This window comes from Balearica regulorum, chromosome 15 (genome assembly GCF_011004875.1).
Source record: "Balearica regulorum gibbericeps isolate bBalReg1 chromosome 15, bBalReg1.pri, whole genome shotgun sequence".
NCBI lineage: Eukaryota > Metazoa > Chordata > Aves > Gruiformes > Gruidae > Balearica > Balearica regulorum.
The window spans coordinates 12,269,147-12,282,347 of NC_046198.1; the positions used below are offsets into that span (position 1 = coordinate 12,269,147).

At 37.2% G+C, this 13,201-nt stretch overlaps 1 protein-coding gene across 3 annotated transcripts in view; it reads right to left on the minus strand.

The window, feature by feature from the left end:
* The window catches only part of SDK1 (sidekick cell adhesion molecule 1), a 407,664-nt gene that overhangs the window by 282,655 nt on the left and 111,808 nt on the right, over positions 1-13,201 (minus strand). For all 3 annotated transcript variants that reach the window (XM_075767122.1, XM_075767124.1, XM_075767121.1), the window contains one exon: positions 6,059-6,218. In XM_075767122.1, the coding sequence (XP_075623237.1) occupies positions 6,059-6,218 (160 nt within the window). The remainder of the gene's footprint in view (positions 1-6,058; positions 6,219-13,201) is intronic.

A 13,201-nucleotide genomic window follows, 5' to 3' on the forward strand; every position in this document is an offset into this window, starting at 1 on the left:
TGAGTATGCCATAGGATATAGAAAATACAAGCCATAGGAGAGAAGTCAATAGGACATAAGGCTTCCCTAGTTCCTTACAGAATAATTTCCTTCTCTGCCAGGCAGATGATTGTTGCAAAACATCATTACCATTAACAATAAATGTTAAAAAAATTTTTTTGAAAGATTCTGACAAAATAAATATTGTCAATTCATTTTTACAGTTCATTCTACGAAATAGTTTATAGCTTCACAAGCTTTTCTTCCTCCCATAAAGATTTAGTATTGTACTTGGCTAACGTTTATTCCTCTACTTGTCTATTAAACATAGCCAAAATTAAAGGCTTTTTTCTCTGGTATTCATCTGTACTAAGACAGTAATGCAGAGTTGGTTTTTCTGCCACTAGGCCAAAACAAATCAATTAGATCAGAAGTGTCCTACTTCGGTTTTACTTTCTGACTTATTAATGTTTCAGGAGGAAACATTCTTAATATGTTGCCTGAAGAAAAGAAAATCTTTTAAAAGTTTACAGTGAAAATCCCATCTACCTTGGAAATTCCAAGGCAGCCCAAACTGACTGAGCAGTTAGCTTCTCCGTGGACCTACTGGGTAACAATGTGCAGGTAACGCAAGCAAAAGAAGAATTAAAAGTTAAAAAAAAAAAGAGAGATACAATATATTTTTACATTATTTGAGTCTAACTTGAAAATTACAAACCTGGGCAAGAAATAAATAGATATTAATGGAATTTCTAATTCTGTGTTTACAATTTTAAAGTCTTTATGCACCTCATATGTTTGATTATTTTTTTAAATATACTTTTCTATTGACCTAACAGTCAAAATACTGCATTTTGTGCTATGCTTTCACCATTCTACATATTTTCTGATATGCAAGAAGGATACAAATAGTGCTTTCTAAATTCAAAATAAGACTTTCTTCCATTGAATGAATTTCTATCAAAGGTTAATGGAATTTTTTTACAGTGACAAGACATAATTTTGCCTTTTTTTTTTTTTTTTTTTACACTCTAACTTTCATGATAGAAGATCTTCCCATTATACAGATGCCAGGAGGCTACTTAAGGTTTCTGGGTATCTGTGCAAGTACTTTAGCAAGTCAGATCAGACAGTTTCTCTGGTTTGAATCATAGAATGGTTTGGGTTGGAAGGAACCTTAAAGATCATCTAGTTCCAACCCCCCTGCTGCAGGCATGGACACCCTCCACTAGACTACATTGCCCAAAGCCTCATCCAACCTGGTCTTAAACACTTCCAGGGATGGGGCATCCACAACCTCTCCAGGCAACCTGTTCCAGTACCTCACCACTCTCACAGTAAAGAATTTCTTTCTAACATCTCATCTAAATCAACCCTCCTTCAGCTTGAACCCATTACCCCTTGTCCTGTCACTACACTCCCTGATAAACAGTCCTTCACCATCTTTCCTGTAGGCCCCTTCAGGTACTGGAAGGCCGCAATTAGATCTCCCCAGAGCCTTCTCTTCTCCCCAACTAAACAATCCCAACTCTCTCAGCCTGTCCTCATAGGAGAGGTGCTCCAGCCCTCTGATCAGCTTTGTGGCCTCCTCTGGACTCGCTCCAACAGCTCAATGTCTCCCCTGTACCAGGGCCCCCAGAGCTGGACGCAGTACTCCAGGTGGGGTCTCACAAGAGTGGAGTAGAGGGGCAGGATCACCTCCCTCGACCTGCTGGTCACGCTGCTTTTGATGCAGCCCAGGACACGGTTGGCTTTCTGGGCTGCAAGCGCACACTGCTGGCTCATGTTGAGCTTCTCATCAATGAATACCCCCAAGTCCTTCTCCTCAGGGCTGCTTTCAATCCATTCTCTGCCCAGCCTATAGTTGTGCTTGGGATTGCGCCAACCATGTGCAGCACCTTGCACTTGGCCTTGTTGAACTTCATGTGGTTCGCACGGGCCCACCTCTCCAGCCTGTCAAGGTCCCTCTGGACGGCATCCCTTCCCTCCAGTGTGTCAACCACACCACACAGCTTGGTGTCACCGGCAAACTTGCTGAGGGTGCACTCAATCCCACTGTCCATGTCGCTGACAAAGATGTTGAACAGTGCCGGTCCCAGTACCGACCCCTGACGGACGCCACTCGTCACCGTTCTCCACTTGGACATTGAGCCGTTGATCACAACACTTTGAGTGCGACCATCCAGCCAATTCCTTATCCACCGAGTAGTCCATCCATCGAATCCATGTCTCTCCAATTTAGAGACAAGGATGTTGTGCAGGACAGTGTCAAATGCCTTGCATGAGTCCAGGTAGATGACATCAGCTGCCCTTCCCTTATCCACCAACGCTGTCACCCCATCATAGAAGGCCACCAAGTTTGTCAGGCACAATTTGCCCTTAGTGAAGCCGTGTTGGCCGTCACCAATCACATCCTTATCTTCCATGTGCCTGAGGATAGTCTCCAGGAGGGTCTGCTCCATAATCTTGCCAGGCACGGAGGTGAGACTGACCAGCCTATAGTTCCCTGGGCCTTCCTTTTTACCCTTCTTAAAAATGGGGATTATGTTCCCCTTCTTCCAGTTGGCGGGAACTTCGCCAGACTGCCAGGACTTCTCAAATATGATGGAGAGTGGCCTGGCCACTTCATCCACCAGTTCCCTCAAGACCCATGGATGGAACTCATCAGGTCACATGGACTTGTACACCTTCAGGTTCCTTAGATATTCTTAAACCTGATCTTCTCCTACAGTGGGTGGTTCTGCATTCTCCCAGGCCCTGCCTTCTGCGAATGAATGGTACAGCCAACCACAAACCGGCTGTTTAGAAAGTTTCCATAGAGAGACGCAAAGTGACAAGCGTAAAAGAGAGCTTCAAGGGAAGTCTTCTAGAGCACACCATGCTCCATCACCAGGATTGCAATGAGTTAGAGCTTAAGGATGAAGTAGTATCAAACACACTTCCTTAAAGCTTTCCAATGTTTCACTCCTAATTTCAAATTTACATCCTCATTTTAATTTTAAATGCCTCAGAGTTAAAAGTGAACCTATAGGCTATAGGTATCTAATAGCCATAATTGTGAAGACCGAATTAAAATCAAACATATTTTATTAGATAGTCATATCACTTATTATCTATTCAAACTTTTTAACAAAGGACTTATGCATTAACTGATCTAACTATTTTTATACAGAAAAAATTAAACTGTGTCCAATATTATATACACAAATATAATAATCAAGATACTTTTAAGTAGTTTGGGAGGAAAGTGTACTACTGCTTAGGGATAATCTTAGTTTCTTGAATTCAAAGAAATTAATGTCTTTAGCCCACAAAAGCAAATATGGAAGACACATCTGGTCCAGAACTTAATTCAAAAGAAAACAAGGCGGGGGGGGGGGGGGGGGGGGGGGGGGGGGGGACAGGGGGGGAACGGTGGAAGAAAAATGAAAAAAAACACTGCCTGAACTTTAAAGATTCTTAACTTAAAGAAATAACCAAAACTGCTACCACAGTCAGCAATATTGATTTGTTTTCATTACGTGTGTTTCAGATCAGAAAGAATTTATAAAGTTGTTTTATAAATTCTTAATACAAACTAGTGTATGCACAGTCACTATAAAAGCCAGGCTGTGCACATAATCAGCTTCGTTATACAAAGAAAAGCTGTTCATTCAGGGTCACCAATGTCAAAATGCAAAGACGCCAATTAGTTCTTTACTCACTTAGTGTGTTATAATAAGCTTTGAATATTTTCAAACTATTACAATATAGACATTACTTTAACTGAGACACACTAAGTAATATCAATTACCAAAAATCTTTGATTGATGATTCAAATTGCAGCAGAAGTCACTTACACAGGAAAGATTCATGCATTTAAACAGAGTATTTACCCAAGAGAACTGCAGAGCAAACTATTATGGGGTCAAAGCTTAAATTTTGCAACTAGAATTTTTATGTCTAAGCATATCTTTTCCTTGCTTTCATTCATCCTAATGCACCTATGCCATATAATCCTTTTTGGAAGCTTAAAGCTTTGCATTTCTATAGAATCGAAATCCTAATTAGCTTATCTCTGACTGTGGTATAGTAGTAGTAGTGCTGCAACTTCTAAATCGGTATTTTCTATCAATGTTATTTTATTGTTATGAACCAGTAGCTTCCTATCCTCTCAATCACCTCCACAGCAGATGTTTTAATTAGAAATAGAAACAAGAACAACATAAAAAATGCAAAATTTATAAATATAACTTGTATCATGATCTGATGTTCACTAGACTAAGTGTAATGATAAGAAATAAGGTTCTGTATACAAACATGTATACATACAGCTTGGAAAAGGTGTTCCAATACACTGATTCTAACCTACCCTGCAATACCCAGTAAAATTACAGTTTTGCATTAGGACGTGCACTTATTTAAGAAATACCATGGCATTCTAATCTGAGTTTCAAAATGTCACACATTCTTATTCAGGTTTCTCCTTCTATAATGAAATGTAAGTCTCTTGGTGACTAGTACATCTACAAAGCTTGAGTTCTAACCTTTGCTTTTTGTTCATTCCACGTTCTTGTGTTTTGTCCTCCCACACCATTTCTTTGTCTTACTTTCACAGCATCTCACACAGTTAAGAGCTGTTGTCAGCTCCTTCTACCAAGGAACTACAACAGACTCTGCTGTTGTTGATCAAAACAAGTAGCATTTACACCGTGAAGCTCAAACCTTCTGTGATTAATTGTGCTATTAGAGATTTTTTTATTTTCTAGAAAGTATTCACAAATCTCTTCTATAAGTTGAATGACACTCCATTATGTGTGTATGGCTCATTTTGAGGTATCAGCATATCTCAAGGCTCGAAAACAGCAACCATTAATAGATGCAATTACTCAGGACTAAATGGTCTCAACTAAATCACAAGTCTTTAATTTCTAGGAAAGTTCATATAGAACTATATGTTTGGTTGGAACGTAGTTGCTAAATATGTGCTAAATGACCTATAGGAGTTTTTAAATGCTATTTAAGGATTTTTTTTTCTCCATACTGTTCTGTAAATGTAAATAATATGGAAAATAGAACTAATGTTAGGTTACAGTTTTGAAAATCTTTGAGAAAAGTTAATTATGGACTATATTATGCAACAATATAGGACTTTATATCATCATCTGCATTTTTATACTAATCTATACTGTAATTTCTGTCTATTGTAATGGAGCACAACTTTTCCCTACTTTAAGCAATGTAATTACAAAAGTGCAGTATTTAGCTTGGTTTACTAAAGACACAAGAGTTATACAAGTGCTCCATCTGTCACATACGCACCCCTTCTAACTTCTGAATTCACCAAGTAATTTCAACAAAATTTGAAAGCAACAAATAAATTGCATAAATATTAAATTTCTATAAGGTTATACAAGTTGCCAATTGCATAGCAGAGACCCAGTTAATGCTCCCGTTAAAGAAAAGCAGACAAAACTTGGCTGGTTTACACTCTGATATTTGGCCAGCCATCTGCTGTCTATCAGCAAAAATGTAGCTCTGATAAGCCACAGCACGGTTTTTCTCCTGCTTATGGAGAATGGGGAGGGAGTCAGCGAGGTCCTGGGAGCAGTGTGCGTAATCTCAGAAGAACAGTTTCTTAAACTATAAGATTAATTTTCACATTCTCAGAAGTGAAACCAGAAGTTTCATGTGCAATTTAAGACAGACCATTTTTCTAGAAGTTATTGAAAAGAACAGTCCCATTGAGCTTAGCTTTCTTCAAGGATAAGTAGCATTTCATAGGTAACATTTAGCTATGGAATATGCCCGCTCTTTATTACAAATATATGAAAGCAAAAGAGCATTTTTGGTACTTAGCAATTCTGTGTTAGAACCCTTGTTTTGGAGTGTGAAACGTAATTTTTAGCAAAGGAGATTCCTTCATAGAGATCTTACTTGTTTACAAAAAACCTGTCGTCTTTCATGATAAAAAGCATTGCCAATGTATCAGTATATACAAAGATGTTTTGACATATTGAGGGATTTTGGTGGGCAGCATTTGTTTTAAGTGTAATTGCAAAAGAACCTGAAAGAAGACTATTATATAGCTTTTATTTACTTATATTCACTGGAGTAGGCAGTTATTTCACTGTCATTGCGTAACCACTTAAATTCCAAGGGCCAGCTGCCTTCGGCAAGGCACGTAAGTACAAGTCGATTTCCTTCCAAGTGTATCTGGGGCAAGCCTGGTTCAGTCTTGAAGTATGGTGCAACATCATCTGAAATACAGAGAGAAAACGGTTTTGTAAGTTATTTAAGTGAGTATAGCATAAACCACCAATATCCAGCTCATCTCTTCTCAAAACGGCCAATATAAAACAAGAGACAACATGATTCAGTAGTTAAGGCTTACACTGTTATATACATAACTAAGCTTTATCTTTAGAGACGGAATTCACAAGATCTTGATAACCATAGTCCTTAGTACTTAGAAGTGAAGTGCCCGCTCAGACAAGCTTTTGTCCAGGTTTACTGTTTATACATATGAGAATTTCAGCACTGTCTACTGTGGCAGGCAGTGAACAGCCCTATTTGGCTTTTTCCCCAACTCCATCCCCCTCCTCTGTGAGGATTAAATCCACTCAAAGCTTTTTTTTATGTCTTGAATAGAAACCAGAAGAGTAATCTTGGATAGAAATGATTATCACAGCAGGAGAAGTCTCAGAGTAAATGAAGAATTTTGATAGAAAAAAAGAGTTTAGAAAAAAACACCTCACAAAATCGCAAGATTAATGTGTTTTTCAACGTTCTTGCCAACCAAAATGCATTAAATTATATTACCTGAAACCACTAACAGATTTTGAATTAGGGTACTTCAGTAATGTTCAAGGGTCACATGGAGTCTCAAACTCTTGTTCTCCTGTGGATCACAAATGCTCAAAATACTCCAAGCAGCAAAATTCTTGACTGGTAAATTGCCAAAGCTCCACTCAAATACAGATTTATTACAAGTCTACACCAGTTGGAGACCCGCCCCTCATCAACCCTGGAAGATGAAGGTTTTCACACTTTAAGCATCAAATTTCTGCTTGTAACTATGTAGGAACTACAGACCATCTTAGAAGTTTACAAATACCTTCTATAATCTAAATTAACATGCTTGTGTGTGTGTATATATATATATATAAAGTACACAAGTTACATTCAAAAGCAGAGATTTAATACAAAACATGGAATAATATTTAATAGGTAGAAGTTACTGCACTCTGCATTTTAGGAATGCAGCATGTGTGTATGTTTTATTTTCTATAGAAAATAAAACCAAAAAAAAGAGATACACAAATGTTGTCCCAGTGCAACTAACTGTTCAGTTAAATTGCTAATCCTTCTTTTAAAACTTATTTTAGATTAAGCTCAGGTGTTTGTATACTTGCTATTTAAAGAGTTTAAGCTATCTTTTGCAGCTTATGAGGAAGTGGCCTTATATACTAATTCAAGGCTGTCTGAAATTTCTGAATCCACAGGTCACATTATAGTCTTTACTGGCTGGTAGCCACAAGACAGCAAGCACCCACACTGGTGAAGAAGGAGCTCAAGGCAAGGGATGTCAGCAGCTTTCAAGGTGTCCTCATGTTCCACCACACATTGGGACGGCAGCGGGTACGCAGCTGGACCTGGTGATGTCAACCTCTCTAAGCCCTTATCTTTTGCTTTGCCTTTATCAGGGAACTTGTAAGACTTAGCAGACAGAATTTGTATTACTTAGCAGAGCACACGGCAACACAGACTCATTATCAGTCTAATGGTACAGTCCCAGGGTAGCAGCTGTGCTTCAGGGGAGTGTGGTCAAGGAGTCACAGGCTGACGGTTGCCAAACCGTTTGCTACAATTGCCTGTGAAGTTAAACATCAGCTGCATACACATTGGATGATTTGTATTGACAAATTATCTCCCTCATTTTTAGAATTTAACTTCAGAAAGATACAATGATTTCTGCAGAAAAAAGCATATCATCTTAAAACAATACTTATAAACTATTACACAAAATCTGGCCTAACAAACTGAATAAAAAATGTATTTTGAGATAAGGCATATTTCTGATTTGTAGCATTTTAAAAAATTTGTTTTTCAAACATATTGATTAATAGCTAGTGCAGATCAGTAATATTTTCTTTAAATTGGATACACAGGAAGCTATGAAAATTCAACATATGAGAAAACAGGAACAGTTCCAAACTGGCACACAGTCCCAGCAAACCAAAGATGCTTTCTGCACTTCACTCTATTACATGACTGAGATTTATTCTGCAAAGCTTCTTTTTTGTTTGTTTCAATAACTGTAAATATTGTGAAGAACTCCTATCTCAATTCCCATTTTCTCCTAACTAGTGAAATCAACCAATATTTTTAAACTTCACAGAGAAAAATCTAAGTCAGAGTTAGACAATGATACAGTTATTTTACCCAGAGCAAAAAAGCAATTTTTTACAAGGATATTTCTAACCAAGTGAGGAAATGTTAAATCCTTTCAGAAGCTTCTTGTATATTATGGGGAGTCTCCCAAAGGAGTTATGAGACAGACATCCTACCCTTGCAAGATTAAAGGTGTGAGGCTCCCTCTGGAGCTGAAAAGGCCATGGCAGGGAGCTGTGCTGGTATTTAGGGAAGGCGTTGTAACTGGAGTCTCTGAGAGTCCTACAGTACAGAGTCCAATTGGTAAATTGAAACAATTAGAGCTGAGTCCCCTGAAAACAGTGATATTTACCTGCTGGTATATAGGGCTCAAGAAATGAGCTTGTTGAACTATTCGTTCCTAAAGAAAGTCGAGTCATTCAGGGAGATTACAATGAAAATGGTACCTGCACTACAAACCTCTACCCAAGTAATTTGTTGATCCTGTTTTTCAGTGGTTTAGAGACTCAAGTAGCATAGCCTCCTTCATTATTTCACTCTGAATTATCCACTTACTCCTTCTAAGTTGTGCCTTTCCAAGAACAAATGATTTATTTGAAAGACAAAGAGTGCTGCCCACAAGTCTGTCATTCAGCCCTATGTTTCCTACTCAAGTATTCCAAACCCAGTGATGCTCAGAGCTATCTCCCATTTAAAATATCACAATCAAGCTGGTACTACATGAAAATGATTCTCAAAATTCAATCCAATTCTGGTAGAAGCTAAAATGTAATAGACCTCTGGGAATATTTTTGTAAAGAATATAGCATGCTTTATAGATTACCCCAGGTCTCAAAGATTTACTTAAACCCTTGAAGTAATTTTATCTTCTAATCTTTTATTCCTGACTTTCTCATCAATCACATACCATCAGTTTATCAAATTCAATTACATAATCAGAGCTCACTAAATATTCACTGAAAGCAGAAATGAAAGTAAAATACTGAGCAAGGATTCCATGAAGATAGGTAGCAGTAAAGCTTTGATGATTTTGGCATTTCTGCGGCACACCTCAGAGACACGAGCAAAATGGTGCTGCACCCTAAGCTTTACATCTTTAAGCTGTAATGGAAACTGGATTTTTTTAAACCAAATCTACAAGGACAAGTAGTGTTGTCATAGGGAAACAGGAAAATTGGCAGCAAAAATGAAAGCCATCTCAAAAAGAAGACTGCAGGAAAGGAGGAACTGGCTGGCTCAGGGATGGAAGATGCAAGGGGGTCATTTAATACGTATGAGATACTTGCACTTTATTAATTAAATACAAGAAAGGGTCGCTGTAAGGCTAACCTTGGCAAATCAAGGGTTTAGAAGCCATGGAAACATCTCAGTTTTTATTCTCTTGAAGGACAGAGCAAAAAGCTACTAAAAAGAAACAGGAATAACAAAATACTAGAATTAATATTCTTTGCTAAAATAGTTTTCAGCCTACAAAAAACAAAAAAAGCAAACATTAATGCTATACACTGTTGCTTTCTTTTAAATGCCAAATGTGTTAATACTTCCAGCCTGTCTGGCTCTTCAGCCACACTTATTTAAAAATAAAAATAAGAAAAAGTTGTCTGAGTTGCAAAGATGAGTGAAAGGATAAGGTACCAATCTCTTGGCGCATATATATGTGTGTGTATATATATATCTCGCTTCTACAAATTTTCATTAAGTCTGCTTACCAAACTCACTAACATCCTGATTAGTATCCTTAAAAGGATAGCACAGATTTATTTTTATGTAAATATCAAGAAAAAATAGAATTGAATATGCCAAAGTTATCTGGAAATTTGCTCTAAAACCTGTCTGCCTTCCTTTTGTACATCACTAAACTGCAAGAGTTCCATTATACTGCCAGGTTAGCCCATCTATTTTCTTTCCTTGGTATATGCAAAGCTTAGATGGATTTTATCTCAAAATGTAGTTTCAGGAACTAATTCAACAATGGTCATACTTTTGTTTGGATTAATACTGACATTTAAATATAAAAATGGTGCTGTATGCAACTGTCATCTACTCTGTAGTTCTCCCCAGCCCTAGTAGACAAGATGTATCACAGAAAAACCAAGAGTTCGCATATACTCTACTCTCCCTGAAAATTGTGTTCAGGAATGAACTTACAAATGCAGTCTGCAAGAGGAAAAGGCAGTCTGACTGAACAGCTTTGTATTGAATGGAATGAAAACAAAAATTCAAAGAGATGCTACTCATTAGTTAACCAAGGGAACCTAATCTCATAAGGATAGCGTGAGTCAACCTCACTTCAGAAACTGAGGAGAGTACCATCTCAGGGACCTCAAACATACCCTCTAATAAAGACATCAGCAAAGTTTGCCTAATGATTCTTACCCCTCTAACACCTTGCATTTGTAAAACACATAAACCAAAGTCAGATTAAATAAAACGTTCAATTACTACAAGGTGCTACAAGATCTTGAAAGCAGTCCTGAAGTCATATCCCTCAGGAATTCTTATATTTTAATTAAAGATGCAATTTGATCTGAACACCTCTATCCTGCTGAGAAAAGGAAAGTTACCATCAGAGAAGTACCACATCACCTTCATCAGTGAAAAGCACTGCAACTACCCTGTTTAAATCTCAGTATTTTTTTCTCCAGAAATGTCAGATAACAACAGTTACAGCTAAAAATCACACACTCACATCTTGAGAAAAATCAGTAAATGTAGTCCTGAACACTCTCAGAAAAATAATACTGTAGTGGGTGCAAAGAACAGGTTAAGAGATCCTCAGTGTCACTGCTATTTGTCTTTGTTAGATATCTCTACTTTTAAGTCATTTTCAGATTAGCCAATATTGAATATGAAAAGTAGATTAACCTGCTCATAAATCAGCAAGTCAGAGCAAATACAGCTCAATCACTAACAAATACCATTTGAGCAGCTGTCTCTCCATTGCTCAGTCCACCCAACAGATAGGATACTGATAATAAATTTTTGACTGAGATACATTTTTCAATAAATCCAAACAAAAATACAATTCATTTTTTAAAAAACACATCTGTATTGATTTTAGCTTATTAGTCCCTAGTCAAAGCATGATGCACATCACCCGTTCTTCGTATGCATGTCTAAAGCTACAATCAACTGACAGAAAAATAAAATAATCTCTCTGAAGAATTTTCCAGGAAAATGAGACTAGATAAATAAATTACATATAGAGGCTGAATGGTAAGTCCAGGAGAACAAGTCCAGCAACAATATCAAAATGCTCTTGCTCTCATTGTTTGCCAGGTGTCCTGGTTCTGCTGGTTTTAGTAGAATGTGCTGGTTTTAGCTGGGATAGAGTTAGTTTTCTTCATAGTAGCTATTATGGGGAGAATGAACTCTATCCCAGCTAAAACCAGCACACAGGAAAAGGGATGTGAGCCACCTTCAGGTAGGTTAATGATAACTGCCATAAAAAGAATATTTGAAAAGATCTGTCTAGGGGACTGAATGCAGAGTACAAAAGTATAGTTAAATTAAAAAGGAAGCTAGAGTCAGGAAGCCCAAACTAAAGACAGGAAGAGTCTTTTCAGTAATCCAAAGAAAGTAGGTACAATTATGGACAGCAGAATCCCATCAAGAGCAGATTAAAGTTCAGCTGTGATGTTCACAAGCTGATGCTTCAGAGCACATAGAGTTGAGTACGAGCTGCTCTGTGCTGATTGACAGCTGATTACTGCAACCTTCTGGGAATCAGGACCACTGTCATCTTATTCCCAACTTGGATATGGAAAATATTTTTCTCTTTTTCCTTTTCAAAAAGATCTTTTAATCTTATTATCTTAGTTCCCGATACGCACATATACATGTGCTAGGTCCAGATGCAAGTTGTATTCTCTTGTGGAAATGAACTTCAATAGCTTATATGGCATAAGAATTCGGAATTATTGCATAGTAAATCTTGGGAAATGTACCAGGAAGTTAGATTGAACTCAGATATATTTGAATCAATCTTCTTTTAAATTCAAACCTTCTCAGATGCATTGGTGAGATGCTGTGAAAGTTAGTATATGATCTATTAATAAACTGTCAACAGTGTCAAACATACATTAGACCATTCAGTCACTTTAACTGTATTGATTTGCAGGAAGGCTATTCTACCTAAAATATTGGATATTTGAGATTCAAATTTTCTTGGTTGGAAGTGTGACATAAATCACCAAGTACAACAATTAAATTTAAATTGCATTTTACCACCTCATTCTAAGCCTAGTTTTGAAAGGACTGATGCATCATGGTGAATATTTCATTAAAATATCAGGTTGTTCTTCAAATATACTGCCGTAGTTAAGAATTTTCACACAATGGTATAAAGCATTCCCTTAAAGTGGATTTCCTGAACTTTTATCAAAGACGATATCTGATTTTATATTGGAATAATACTGAAGCAACTGCATTTAAATTAGTCTTTCTTCCTCGATTTCATAAGTAAATGAGCCCACACTACCCATTTTTGCCCTCCTATAGATAAAAAAAGATAACCGGCTTGTTGGATGCCTCTACTATAATCTCTAAATGCAAATACAGTATAAGCTGAGGTTGATGGATAGTGCTTTTAAAGGTTTAATTGGGGATGGAATTAAATTGTTTTAGGACTCAGCAAGTTCTGTGAGGAAACCTACATATTTCTAGAATAAGTGACATTTATTTCTTTTAAATGCACAGTCACTGGGAGACAAGATTTCAATGGGTAACTTTTTTCGCCTTGAATAGGTCAAGTAACTAATTGGCAAGTTAGTTATTGGGTAATTGCCAATCATATATTTGATTTGGATGGAAAAAATATGGAACTTAAGATTGCATACCTGTTGCATGC